We start from the raw sequence: 14448 nt of genomic DNA on the forward strand, positions 1-14448 counted from the left end.
GTAGAGATTTTTTTTATTTTTATGAAATAGTGGTATATAGGTGTAGGGTTAGTTGGTGGTGCAAATAATAATAAAAAAACATTTGTAACAGGAATAATGAAGAGAATTTAATGTAGGTAGGCCGTGACCAGCCTCACACTCCACTAGCTGGCGATGTAGGCACCTTCAGGTTGGTTGCGATCCGCTAAACAAATTGAAATAATAAGAAAAAAATAACCTATAGGTTCCGTATTTGGATTATGGGTGGTTTGTATATGGATTGGCAGCCAAAACGGTACTACAGCACCTGGATAGGATAAAGTTAAGAGCCCTGAGATTGTGTGCGGGTGCCTTCAGGACGACCCCTGTTGAGGCATTGCAGGTGGATAGTGGGGAACTGCCACAGAGGATAAGGCAGACAAACTTGCTGGGCGAGGTTGAAAGGGAGTTCAGAGGGACATCCTGCAGTCACAGCAACTGGGGAATGCTGGGAGCGAGGAGGGGGTATTCAGAGGGAATACGGGTGGACAGTTGGGAATAAAGTGGTAGAATATGGACTGGGGGAGAGAGAGATAAGGCCGGCAATTGCATTGGGGAATGTTCCTCCGTGGCTGTTTCCAAAACCACGTGTAGATGTGGATATGATTGAGGGTAGGAGAGTATGGGGTGAGGTCGTGAGACGGTGTGTGGAGAGATACTGTATATAGATAATCGGGTTTATTTGTTTTTAAAAATATATAGAGATGGTTCAAAGGATCCAGGCAGTGGTGGGGTGGAGGCAGGGGTATATATCAAAGATCTCAATGTTAGAGTTTGTACGCGGTTAACTGATTATTTGTCAGTGTATGCCGGCCGAGTTGATGGCCATGATTATAGGTTTGAGATGGGTGGAGGAGGTGAATCCACTCAGTGGTGATCTGCTCTGATTCAGCTGCAGTGTTGAGCAGTGTGAAGACGAGCAGGTCAGATAGGGTATACTTGTTTGTGGAGAGGATGGCGCTGTTAATGGGATGAGAGTGGTGGTAAGCTTTTGCTGGTTTCCCGCCCATGGTGGGTAATGAGAAGGCTGATGTGGTGGCTAAGAGTGCGGTGAGGAGAGAGGGAGTAGTTATTCAGGTACCGCAGGGAAGTCGAGTCCTTGATCTGGGTAAAAGGGCTCGATCTTTGGCAAAGGTAGTGGGATGCCAGTAGTAAGGGGGGGCAATTTTATTGCGTACACCAGTCAGTTAAGGAAGAGGTGGGGAGTATGGGATGTAAGGAGAGAGGGAGTTCTGTGGAGTAAACTACGAATGCCACATTATGGATGATAGGGAGACATGAAATAGGTCTGTGTGATGAGTGTTTAATGGAGGAAACAGTGGCGCATGTGTTGATATTTTGTGAACTGTATAACATAGATAGGGAGAGATTGTGTGAAAGGGTTAGAAGGCTGGACAGGGTTGGGGTGGTAGGGTGGGGAGAGGGAAGTGGTGGCTAGGGCTCTATTTCACTTTCTTAGAAGAGCAGGACTAATGAAGATAAAAAATGATGTAGTTCGGTAGGCAGTGACTGGCCTCACAGTACAGTAGGTGGCGGTGTATGCACGTTAACATTTGAATGCGACCCGCCAACCAAATCTCAAAGAAGAAGTAACGTTGTTTCTTCCTGGTTTTATTGGTAAACTTTGGAGTGGCGTTAGCACAGTTTGTTTCCGAAAAAGCCAGTTAAGTAATACACTACAGTTAACACTGGAAGCTCGACATGCAAAAACATCTTAAGGAAGAAGGTAAATAAAAGCAGTTATCGTAGTCGCCACCTCTGCAGAGATTTTACCAAAGACTAACGTTAGCTTTCTAGCTGATTTATTGGCTAGCACGTTAGCTAACGTTAGTTGCCAGCCATGGGAGCAAAGTTATTGCATGATCATCTATGGAATTAGCTAGTTAGGCAAGGTATGAAATTAAACACTAATATTATTTACGGTATGTCTATAGACGGGTTGGTTGTTTAGCAACAAAAATGAGGGGCGCGCAACCATGGGGCAAAACAGATGAGGTTGGTTTAGATTGACAACATGTAAGCTATATTTGGGCTCCAATGTTTATTGAAAACATAAATAAATGTGCACAATTGTACACCGGTTCTCTCTCAAATACATCATATTAGCATTGTCATGAAAACAAGACACGGTATCAATAACAAGACGAAACAAGCCACTTACGGACGGCCCTCCCACGTCAGTTGCTTGTCATTCTTGCTATCAGTCTGGCCATTCCAGAATCACAACAGACTGACTTCTGCCCCATGTAAGCGCACACATCGTTTTCGTGATGTCAGACATTTTTGCTAGGTACAAAACACCAACAAAACAATAGAGCAAAATTGCAGATGCAAGTAGCTAGCGCATTATTTCCATGAATTATCTGAAGTACAATATTATTAAAACCTCTTGAATGTAATCAAAAATGTAATTTACGTAATCGCCGAATGTAATGATTTATCACGAGGGCCATAAACAATTACTAGTAATGCTGAGTACTCCAAGAAATGTAAAAATCTCACCTTTCTGGTCATAAAAAAAAAAAAAATGCTGAGGTGTAGTCACTTGTGAAGACACACGCTGAAGTACACAGTACAAATATGAAAATAATAAATTAGCATTGTCATGAAAACAAGACACGGTATCAATAACAAGACGAAACAAGCCACTTACGGACGGCCCTCCCACGTCAGTTGCTTGTCATTCTTGCTATCAGTCTGGCCATTCCAGAATCACAACAGACTGACTTCTGCCCCATGTAAGCGCACACATCGTTTTCGTGATGTCAGACATTTTTGCTAGGTACAAAACACCAACAAAACAATAGAGCAAAATTGCAGATGCAAGTAGCTAGCGCATTATTTCCATGAATTATCTGAAGTACAATATTATTAAAACCTCTTGAATGTAATCAAAAATGTAATTTACGTAATCGCCGAATGTAATGATTTATCACGAGGGCCATAAACAATTACTAGTAATGCTGAGTACTCCAAGAAATGTAAAAATCTCACCTTTCTGGTCATAAAAAAAAAAAAAATGCTGAGGTGTAGTCACTTGTGAAGACACACGCTGAAGTACACAGTACAAATATGAAAATAATAAATATTTTATATTTCTCTATGAATATGGCTTGAAATGTGCATATTTTTGAAAGGTCTCTTGATTAAATTTGCCCCCACTGCTGTGAACTTCTCACAGAGCTCTAGCTTAGCTTCCTGAAATAGTTAGGAACTCGCCTTTCATCTCATATTAATATTGTCTGTCAATGACAAAGTGTTTTTTGTTTCAAACCTATTAATTATTTTAGATTTCTGTCTATAAATCGTAGGGCTGACCCCAATTAGTCGACTGGGCGATTGTTTGGTCGTTAGGCTGTTGGTCGCCCGAGACTGTTTTAGTCGAGCATTAACAAATATATATAGTTGCGCCCATCTCAGTGAACTAATCCATTGCGGAGCCCGAGACTAAAAGCCAATTTATGCTTGGTTCGAAAATGTGGTCGGAGGCTCCATATGGAAGGTGTGACACGATTGTGGAGGCATGCCAAATGAAGCTGTGTACATGGCGATGCAGATTCCCAAATTTGCAGATCCCAAATTTTGTAACAATACAGAGGGCTCTGTATAGCATTGACCTGATTGGTTGACAGTAGGTGGGAGCGGTACATCCTGTATAAACACAGATTCACTTCCTTGACAACAGCTCTCCACTGCTCCGCGAAGCGCAAGATGTATGAATGCCCTGATTTCTGCTTGGCCAATGCAGACGTTGTATTGACTATTCGCCCAGATGCACAATGCACTTCTCTCTCCAGAATGAGCTCTCGCTTGCCAATTTGTGCATATTTATTGTTTCGTAACTTCATTGTGTGAAGTGTTTGCATTTGATTGTTAGTGTATATCAATTCCCCATTCCATATATCACCAGTAGTACATTTACCGTTAATTCCTATAATTTCTCATCTACAATGTTTGTTACTTTGGTTACGGTCATTTCTTTTAATGCATTCAATATTATTATTCCAGTCTTCCCATTCTCACTGTCAGAGTGAACACATTGTTTGCAGAGTGCACAGCCTATGGTACACTTGTGAGAAACAAGTTTTGGTTTATTTCATTCCATTTATGAGTAATGTAAATGTATACGTTGTCTTTTGTTAGGAGCACTCCTGTCAATGTTAAGTACACGCACGCATAGAAGTAGGCCTATAGGCTACCTGGCCTGCGTGCAAATGTAGGCATATACATGTGACCAATTGGGGATCTGATAGTATTTCTGATTGGCTTAACACACCACACCTGTCATGCTCTGATCCAGTTGAATCAATGCTTGACTTGGAATTAAATAGGTTCCGGTACTAATTTTGGGTGCTGGTACTGTTTATATTTAGGTGCATGAGCTCCACAATACTTTTGAGCTAATATTCTAAAAGAGCCACAGTAGCACAAGCAGTAGAACATTTGAAATGCTGGTACTCAGCTCCGGTGAGCTCCTGCCCAAGTCAAGCACGGCTTCTTATCCCTTGCGCAAATAGCCTACAGCTGTGTCTGTCCAGAGCTCACTGGCATGGGAAACTCTGAGAGCCCAGAATATTTTATACTATGTTGCAAGTTTGCTTGCACAAGCTTCGGGCCTGACCCAAGTTAATAGTTGATACAATGTTTTAAGTTCGTTGCAGACAGGCCATGTGTAGCCAATGTGATTTATAGGATATTTATTTTTATCAGGATATTTTCTACCGGCAGGCTTCAATGTTTTTATTTGTTGGCATTATGTAGGATATTTTTACATAGTTGTCAATGGCATTATAAGTAATGTTTTAGGATTGTATCTTTTTCATTTGGATAGAATTTTGATTAACCACATGACAATGATTTTGAGGTATGAAGACGTCGTTATAAATTAAATGAAATGAAAATTTGCATATGAAAACCATAACGGGCACACAGATCAGTAGAAATTGTAAGATAAATTGGCATTCCACATGAGAAAGGTTGATGCTGACTCGTGTAGCCTATTACCGTCAACTTCAGGAGAGTAATGGCCGAATCTGCTCCAGCAGGAGCGGGAGGAGAATAGTTGAGTCAGGTATTTTTTCTTCTTCTGGTTATCTAGATCTCTGGCACCCTCTTGAAGCATCAAACCGTAAGCTTAAAGCATCAGACAAACTCAATGCATATAGTTCATTTTATTAAAACACATAGGGTGTGTCTATATATGGAAAAATACATGTTTAAACATTTAGAGCAATCAATTGGTCGAAAGAACAGACGACTTTCGGTTGACACAATATTTTTTTAGTTGGGGACAGCCTTAGTAAATCGACTTCTGAATATGCTACAGCGACGAAACCACTCTCCTGCTGCGTAATGGTGTAATGATTCCAGGCATATGCGTTGTTAGTGGCTGTGACGTAGGGTTCCGCCAGGAGTTGGATAGTCGAAAGAGCAAATTAAATGGTACGAGGGACATCCCAGCCTCAAGTGGTGTCAGATTTCACATCCTGCTTCATACAGGCAGAAGAGACAAACTCCTGTGTCCATGAGACTCAGGGCTATCGCTCAATGTGAGACATTTTGATCTACGGTGTCCACAGATAGATTTATAAGCGAAAATGTCGGCCAGAAACGGTTCCAGAACCACGCAGGTTCCCTAAACGGGACTTTACATCAAAGAGTATTTAAGGGGCAATCTGTGATTTCTATATAAAAAAAAAAAAATACTTTAAAATTAATAGTGCTGCGCGATTAGTGCTTTTTGAGGTCGGTTTGATTATTTATTTTTTAAATCATGGTTTTTGATTTGGGTTGAATGCTGTAACAACATAGAATAAACAATTAAGAAAAGTCCCATGATGGTAGTGACTGCCCATTACTGCTTATCACTTATTAACCATCATTTATTCACATTACTTTACTAAAATATTTCAGTTGTGCATATTATTTGATGACTATAATTTCATTCTAAGTGATCTCTATAGTTCCGCTTCCTATGCAGTCTGACAAAATCACTATTTTGTAGTTCTTCAAAGTAAATAAGACACACTTTTATGAGTGTTGAATACCAACTGTCAATCACTTTGATCATGTATTTTCAGGTAGAGATACCTCGCGAAGCAACAGCTGCTCTCGATATCACCTCACGATCGCGCATTCTGGTCTTTTCCGTAGAAGGCGTAAAAGAAACAAAGACAGGACAAGTAGATGCACAATGGATAAGGGTCATTGTAGTTCATTAGCACGTTTTATGCGCTAAACTATGTTGAAAATTGGCATGTTGGAAACTACAACTCTCTACTACATCACACAGTTCGGGCTGTATCTGATTTATCTGTAGAGAAACTGAAGTGTGCGCATAGAGCACACAAAAAAAAAGAAACTAAATGGAATTCAAATAATTGAACTGACTTATTGAAGAATATAATGTATGCCTCATGAGCTTAGTTCAACTGTCGTACTCCATCAGAATCCAAAATAAAAGCTTGTTTTACTTGTTTGTTTGTAAACAATGTAATTGTAAACAAATACTGTATAGCCGCAACACATGGTTAAAACTTATTTTGTTATGGATGGTCAGGCCTTGTATCCATAGCTCTGTTCATGAATTTGAGAGTGGTTACATTTCTCCAGCGATGGGATGACTGCAGATTGCCTCTAGAAAAATACAATAAATATTATTTTACATAAGTTTTTATTTTTACATAAGTTTTTCAAAGCCTTGTTTGACAACAAGAAAATCGAACAAATATTGCTTATTATTATGAAATTGTCTTCATATAAGTATTTTATAAGGTATTTGTTATCAAGCTAACTATCTGAATTTGTGTTTCTGTAGATGGACCTCTTCCACTGTCGTCTTTGCGCCTTTTTGTTCCTCCACTGCGTCTGGTGTCTGCAGCTCTGTGGCAAGTTGTTCTGCGGAGAGACATAATGGACTATGGCTTGGTGGAGGAGTTTGTCACCACTGTGTTGGAGGTAGTTCCTGATCTGATGAGTTACAGAGAGCGAGTCCAACTCATCATGGGGCTGCGAGCACAGGTGAGAAATGGCATGGATGGAAAAGGAGAGGAGGGATGGGACACTTGTTCAAGTACAGGGGGTGAGGTCACAGACTATATACAGTGACTTCAGAAAGTATTCATACCTCTTAACTTACTCCACATTTTGTTGTCACAGCCTGAATTAAAAATTGATTAAATAGATTTTTTCTTCTCACCCATCTACACACTAGGGTTGGGAGGTATTCAGATTTTCATATCGTCATTCTTTCACCCTGTGATTTACAGTATTACTGGCTTAGTACACAAGGGGGCGCCAAAAACGCAAAATAAAACATTGGCGTCTATTACCAGAATGCTAACAGAATGAGCACAAGTAATAGTGAATTTCCATGGAGGCTGCTAACGAGCTCAAAAGAAAATAAACGAATTGCAGTGACAGGCAATCCAGCTCTTAAAGTTATACATATACACAGTACCAATCAAAAGTTTGGACACACCTACTCGTTCCAGGGTGTTTCTTTATTTGTACTATTTTCTACATTGTAGAATAATAGTGAAGACGGGGTGAAATAACACATATGGAATCATGTAGTGACAAAAAAAGTGTTAAACAATATTTATTTTATATTTGAGATTCTTCAAAGTAGTCAACCTTTGCCTTGATGACAGCTTTGCACACTCTTGGCATTCTCTCAACCAGCTTCATGAGGTAGTCACCTGGAATGCATTTAAATTAACTGGTGTGCTTTGTTAAAAGTTAATTTGTGGAATTTCTTTCCTCCTTAATGCGTTTGAGCCAATCAGTTGTGTTGTGACAAGGTAGGGATGGTATACAGAAGATAGCTCTATTTGGTAAAAGACCAAGTCTATATTATGGCAAGAACAGCTCAAATAAGCAAAAAGAAATGACAGTCCCTCATTACTTTAAGATAGTCAATCCGGAAAATTTCAAGAACTTTGAATGTTTCTTCAAGTGCAGTTGCAAAAACCATCAAGCTCTATGATGGAACTGGCTTTCATGAGGACCACCACAAGAAAGGAAGACCCAGAGTTACTTCTGCTGCAGAGGACAAATTCATTAGAGTTGACTGCACCTCAGATTGCAGCAAATAAATGTTTCACAGAGTTCAAGTAACAGACACATCTCAACATCAACTGTTCAGGGGAGACTGCGTGGATCATGCGTTCATGGTCAAATTGCTGCAAAGAAACCACTACTAAAGGACACCAATAAGAAGAAGAGACTTGCTTGGGGAAAGCAATGGACATTAGACTGGTGGAAATCTGTGAATTTGAGATTTTTGATTCCAACCGCCTTGTCGATGTGAGACGCAGAGTAGGTGAACAGATGATCTCCGCATGTGTGGTTCCTACCGTGAAGCATGGAGGAGAAGGTGTGATGGTGTGGGGGTGCTTTGCTGGTGACACTGTCTATGATTTATTTTGAATTCAAGGCATATTTATTTTGAATTCAGGACACATTATGCAGCGATATGCCATCCCATCTGGTTTGGGCTTAGTGGGACTATCATTTGTTTTTCAACAGGACAATGACACAAAATACACCTCCAGGTTGTGTAAGGGCTATTTGACAAAGAAGGAGAGTGATGGAGTGATGGATCAGATGACTTGGCCTCCACAATCACCCAACCTCAACCCAATTGAGATGGTTTGGGATGAGTTGGACCGCAGAGTGAAGGAAAAGCAGCCAACAAGTGCTCAGCACATGTGGGAACTCCTTCAAGACTGTTTGAAAAGCCTTCCTCGTGAAGCTGGTTGAGAGAATGCCAAGAGTGTGCAAAGCTGTCCTCAAGGCAAAGGGTGGCTACTTTGAAGAATCTAAGATATAAAAAAGATTTTGATTTGTTTAACTTCTTGCGACTACAGGGGGTGCTGTTTTCTCATTAGCATAATTGCATTACAGATTAAACGGCTTCCTACTAAATTGTTGCTCGTACAATATGCATATTATTACTATTATTGGATAGAAAACACTCTCTAGTTTCTATAGGCGTTGGAATTTTGTCTCTGAGTGGAACAGAACTCATTCTACAGCAATTTCCCTGACATGGAGTCAGATTTCACACATTTTGGCCCCTGATCTGGAGTCAGTTTAAAGGCCACTGTGAACGCTATCAGGATACGGACACTGCTTACGTCTTCCCCTGGATGCCTTTACGTGATGACGATTTGAATGGTGTCGATTGCGCAATCACAGCCCCTATAAAACAAAAACACGTGTAGGTAGGAACTCTTTTCCAGATGCGTCGGGCGCGCGGTGGACACAGACCTGCTCTTTTTCCAAGCATTAGTGTAGCCAGTTATATTTCTCCGGTCATGTTTCTACTCGTTATAGGAGTTAAAAACATCATAAGGTAGTTAATTTAAACCGTTTTATAGCAATTTATATCCGTTTAGTGCGATTTTGGGACATTTATTTTTGAGACACTGTGAATCTCTGGGCACGGTTCCAGTTCATGCCGAACGCAATGGGCATTTCTACATGGCAAGAGGACAGCTTTCGACCAAAAGACGATTAGACCCAAGAAAGGATTCTTTGCCCAAGATTCTGATGGAAGAACAGCTCAAAGTAGGAACAATTTATTATGATAAATCGTGTTTCTGTCGAGAAATGTTAATCTCTTATGACGCCATTTTGTTTGACGTAGCTTCGCTTGGCGCAAACTGTATTGAAAAGTAAGGATAATTTAAAAAATGTAAATCAGCGATTGTATTAAGAATGAAATTGTCTATCAATCGCTGTCCACCCTATATTTTTTAGTCACGTTTATGAGTATTTATGTATACGACTAGATCACTGTCTAATATGGCGCACGACATTGTCTGACCAGCTGGGCAACTTTTGTCATTGTCTAACCATGATTTTGGTGGCTAAATATGCACATTTTCGAACAAACTGTATATGTATGTTGTAATGTGATGTTACAGGAGTGTCATCTGAAGAATTCTGAGAAGGTTAGTGAAAAAATTAATATATTTTGGCGATGTTTACGTTATCGCTCTCTTTGGCTAGAATCAATGCTCTGGTAACGTTTGCATATGTGGTATGCTAATATAACGATTTATTGTGTTTTCGCTGTAAGACACTTAGAAAATCTGAAATATTGTCTGTATTCACAGGATCTGTGTCTTTCGATTAGTGTATGCTGTGTATTTTTACGAAATGTTTGATGATTAGTATTTAGGTAAACACGTTGCTCTATGTATTTATTCTAGTCCATTTGTGACGGTGGGTGCAATTGTAAACTATGATATCTACCTGAAATATGCACATTTTTCTAACAAAACCTATCCTATACCATAAATATGTTATCAGACTGTCATCTGATGAGGTTTTTTCTTGGTTAGTGGCTATCAATATCTTAGTTTAGCCGAATTGGTGATAGCACCTGATGGAGTAAGAAACTGATGGAGTTAGAAAAGTGGTGTCTTTTGCTAACGCGGTTAGCTAATAGATTTACATATTTTGTCTTCCCTGTAAAACATTTTAAAAATCTGAAATGGTGGCTTTATTCACAAGATCTGTATCTTTCATTAGGTGTCTTGGACTTGTGATTTAATGATATTTAGATGCTACTATTTAATTGTGACGCTATGCTAGGCTATGCTACTCAGTGTGGGGGGGGTGGGGGGTGATCCCGGACCCGGGGTAGATACTCGTGAAAGGTTAACACTTCTTTAGTTACTACATGATTCCATATGTGTTATTTCATAGTTTTTATGTCTTCACTATTATTCTACAATGTAGAAAATAGTAAAAATAAAGAAAAACCCTGGAATGAGTAGGTGTGTCCAAACTTGGTAAAAGACCAAGACTAGGGGCTACCGAATTTCATTTTTGGTGAGTTTGGACATTTACAACAAATGTGAACGACAGACATTGTGCAAATGAACAAAGTTTTGACGAGTGCTTGTCTGAAGGAAGAACAGCACTAGCTCTCCAGCAGCATGTCTACACGCTGTGTCTGGAGTTGCTAGGGCAACTGGCCTGCCTACTCTGCTCTGAGAAGAGTGGGGAGGAGCAGACAGGTCGAGAACGCAAGGAAATCAAGATTGCCGTGGCAGCTGTAGAAATAACTCATCCAAAGGACTTCTCAAACATGGCAGAAAGCTAACAGAATATGATGCTCCTTCACCTTATTAATTCACCCATTTACTTAGATAGCAATTTAAACTTAGGGTTCATGCTAATGCAAAATTATGCGTACTTCACGCATAATATCTTGCTGCGTTTTATAATTTCTGCTCGGCATCAGACTCATTTTGTGCTTCAGTTGCACATCTATACTCAGATGACAATTCACAGGAATTCTACCAGCAGACAGCCCTGTAACGATCGTCTGTTTGAATTAGGTGTGGACCAAAGCACAGCGTGGTAAGTGTTTATGTTATTTTTATTTAAACAAAACACTAAACAAAATAACAAAGAGAATGAATGAAAACGAAACAGTCCTGTCAGGTGCAGCAACACAAAACAGAAAACAACTACCCACAAAATACAGGTGGGAAAAGGCTACCTAAGTATGGTTCTCAATCAGAGACAACGATAGACAGCTGCCTCTGATTGAGAACCACACCCGGACAAACACACAGAAATAGAAAACATAGAACACAAAACATAGAATGCCCACCCCAACTCACGCCCTGACCAAACCAAAATAGAGACATATAAAGGATCACTAAGGTCAGGGCGTGACAAGCGCTCTGACTGATCTGTCGCTACTTTTCTTTGATACTTTTCTCGCTGTAGCCAGCCTATTTTTCTCAGGTAAAATGCAATATTAACTTAACTTTAAGCAAAACATTAGGATATGTGGCTACATTCTTTCTATGATAAAAAAATACCTAGCTTTTTCATGGTAAGCTCATTTACTTGTGTGGCTGCCAGCCAGAGCGTTGCACTTTTGTTGTCGTCTGATGAAGCTATTTTCTGCCGAGTGTGTTGCACTAATGTATTTTCTGTGAAGGAAAACTATAGTTGCACGTCCCTGATCACTCTGTTGAAGCAAAAAAACACTGTTGCCTTTCAATATAAAACACGACGCCTGTCAGTACACAGCTGGACTCACCTGATCCCGCTTTCTCCCATTGTGCTATTTACAAACAACCATGTGACTGGCTCAACTGTTCTGGGGAACTAGGTAAGCTTCATAATGTGACAGGTGAAATGAAGAACGCCTTTCTGCTTTATCTCCTAATGCATTGACTGCAGGTACAGATGAAGTCGGAAGTTTACATACACTTAGGTTGGAGTCATTAAAACATTGTTTTTTAACCAAATTTCTTGTTAACAAACTATATATATATATATATATATATATATATATTTTTTTTTTAATTTTTATCCCATTTTCTCCCCAATTTTCGTGGTATCCAATCGCTAGTAATTACTACCTTGTCTCATCGCTACAACTCCCGTACGGGCTCGGGAGAGACGAAGGTCGAAAGCCATGCGTCCTCCGAAGCACAACCCAACCAGCCGTACTGCTTCTTAACACAGCGCGCCTCCAACCCGGAAGCCAGCCGCACCAATGTGTCGGAGGAAACACCGTGTACCTGGCCCCCTTGGCTGGCGCGCACTGCGCCCGGCCCGCCACAGGAGTCTCTGGAGCGCGATGAGACAAGGATATCCCTACCGGCCAAACCCTCCCTACCCCGGACGACGCTATGCCAATTGTGCGTCGCCCCACGGACCTCCCGGTCGCGGCCGGCTGCGACAGAGCCTGGGCGCGAACCCAGAGACTCTGGTGGCGGAGTTAGCACTGCGATGCAGTGCCCTAGACCACTGCGCCACCCGGGAGGCCAACAAACTATAGTTTTGGCAAGTCGGTAAGGACATCTACTTTGTGCATGACACAAATCATTTTTCCAACAATTGTTTACAGATAGATTATTTCACTTATAATTCACTGTATCACAATTCCAGTGGGTCAGAAGCTTACATACACTAAGTTGACTGTGCCTTTAAACAGCTTAGAAAATTCCAGAAAATTATGTCATGGCTTTAGAAGCTTCTGATAGGCTAATTGACCTCATTTGAGTCAATTGGAGGTGTAAATGTGGATGTATTTCAAGGCCTACCTTCAAACTCAGTGCCTCTTTGCTGGACATCATGGGAAAATCAAAAGAAATCAGCCAAGACCTCAGAAAAAGAATTGTAGCCCTCCACAAGTCTGGTTCATCCTTGGAAACAATTTCCAAACGCCTGAAGGTACCACGTTCATCTGTACAAACAATAGTACGCAAGTATAAACACCATGGGACTACGCAGCCATCATACCAATCAGGAAGGAGACGCGTTCTTTTCTTGCGAAAAGTGCAAATCAATCCCAGAACAACAGTAAAGGACCTTGTGAAGATGCTGGAGGAAACAGGTACAAAAGTATCTATATCCACAGTTAAACGAGTCCTATATCGACATAACCTGAAAGGCCGCTTAGCAAAGAAGAAGCCACTGCTCCAAAACCGGCATAAAATAGCCAGACTATGGTTTGCAACTGCACATGGGGACAAAGATCGTACTTTTTGGAGAAATGTCCTCTGGTCTGATGCAACAAAAATAGAACTGTTTGGCCATAATGACCATTGTTATATTTGGAGGAAGAAGGGGGATGCTTGCAAGCCGAAGAATACCATCCCAACCGTGAAGCATGGGGGTGGCAGCATCATGTTGTGGGGGTGCTTTGCTGCAGGAGGGACTGGTGCACGTCACAAAATAGATGGCATCATGAGGTAGGAAAATGATGTGAATATATTGAAGTAACATCTCAAAACATCAGTCAGGAAGTTAACGCTTGGTCGCAAATGGGTCTTCCAAATGGACAATGACCCCAAGCATACTTCCAAAGTTGTGGCAAAATGGCTTAAGGACAACAAAGTCAAGGTATTGGAGTGGCCATCACAAAGCCCTGACCTCAATCCTATAGAACATAGGAGGCCTACAAACCTGACTCAGTTACACCAGCTCTGTCAACAGGAATGGGCCAAAATTCACCCAACTTATTGTGGAAAGCTTGTGGAAGGCTACCCAAAATGTTTGACCCAAGTTAAACAATTTAAAGGCAATGCTACCAAATACTAATTGAATGTATGTAAACTTTTGACCCACTGGGAATGTGATGAAATAAATAAAAGCTGAAATAAATAATTCTCTCAACTTTTATTCTGACATTTCACATTCTTAAAACAAAGTGGTGATCCTAACTGACCTAAGACAGGAAATTTTTACGAGGATTAAATGTCAGGAATATTGAAAAACTGAGTTTAAATGTATTTGGCTAAGGTGTATGTAAACTTCCGACTTCAACTGTATTTACTTAAAAAATAGCTACAAATGTTAAAATGTATTGACAAACTTCTAATAAATAGTTTCAATTTCTCCAGTATACGGTATACCGCCCAAGCCTACTACACACAATACCCCATA

General features: G+C 40.5%; 1 protein-coding gene across 1 annotated transcript in view; it reads left to right on the forward strand.

The window, feature by feature from the left end:
* The first annotated feature begins 1589 nt into the window (after positions 1-1589).
* The window catches only part of LOC129855264 (zinc finger protein 91-like), a 28649-nt gene continuing 15790 nt past the window's right edge, over positions 1590-14448 (forward strand). The window contains exons 1-2 of the mRNA XM_055922730.1: positions 1590-1744; positions 6836-7038. Of these exons, the coding sequence (XP_055778705.1) occupies positions 1720-1744; positions 6836-7038 (228 nt within the window). The 5' untranslated portion in view covers positions 1590-1719. The remainder of the gene's footprint in view (positions 1745-6835; positions 7039-14448) is intronic.

Source organism: Salvelinus fontinalis, chromosome 1, assembly GCF_029448725.1.
Source record: "Salvelinus fontinalis isolate EN_2023a chromosome 1, ASM2944872v1, whole genome shotgun sequence".
NCBI classification, from domain to species: domain Eukaryota; kingdom Metazoa; phylum Chordata; class Actinopteri; order Salmoniformes; family Salmonidae; genus Salvelinus; species Salvelinus fontinalis.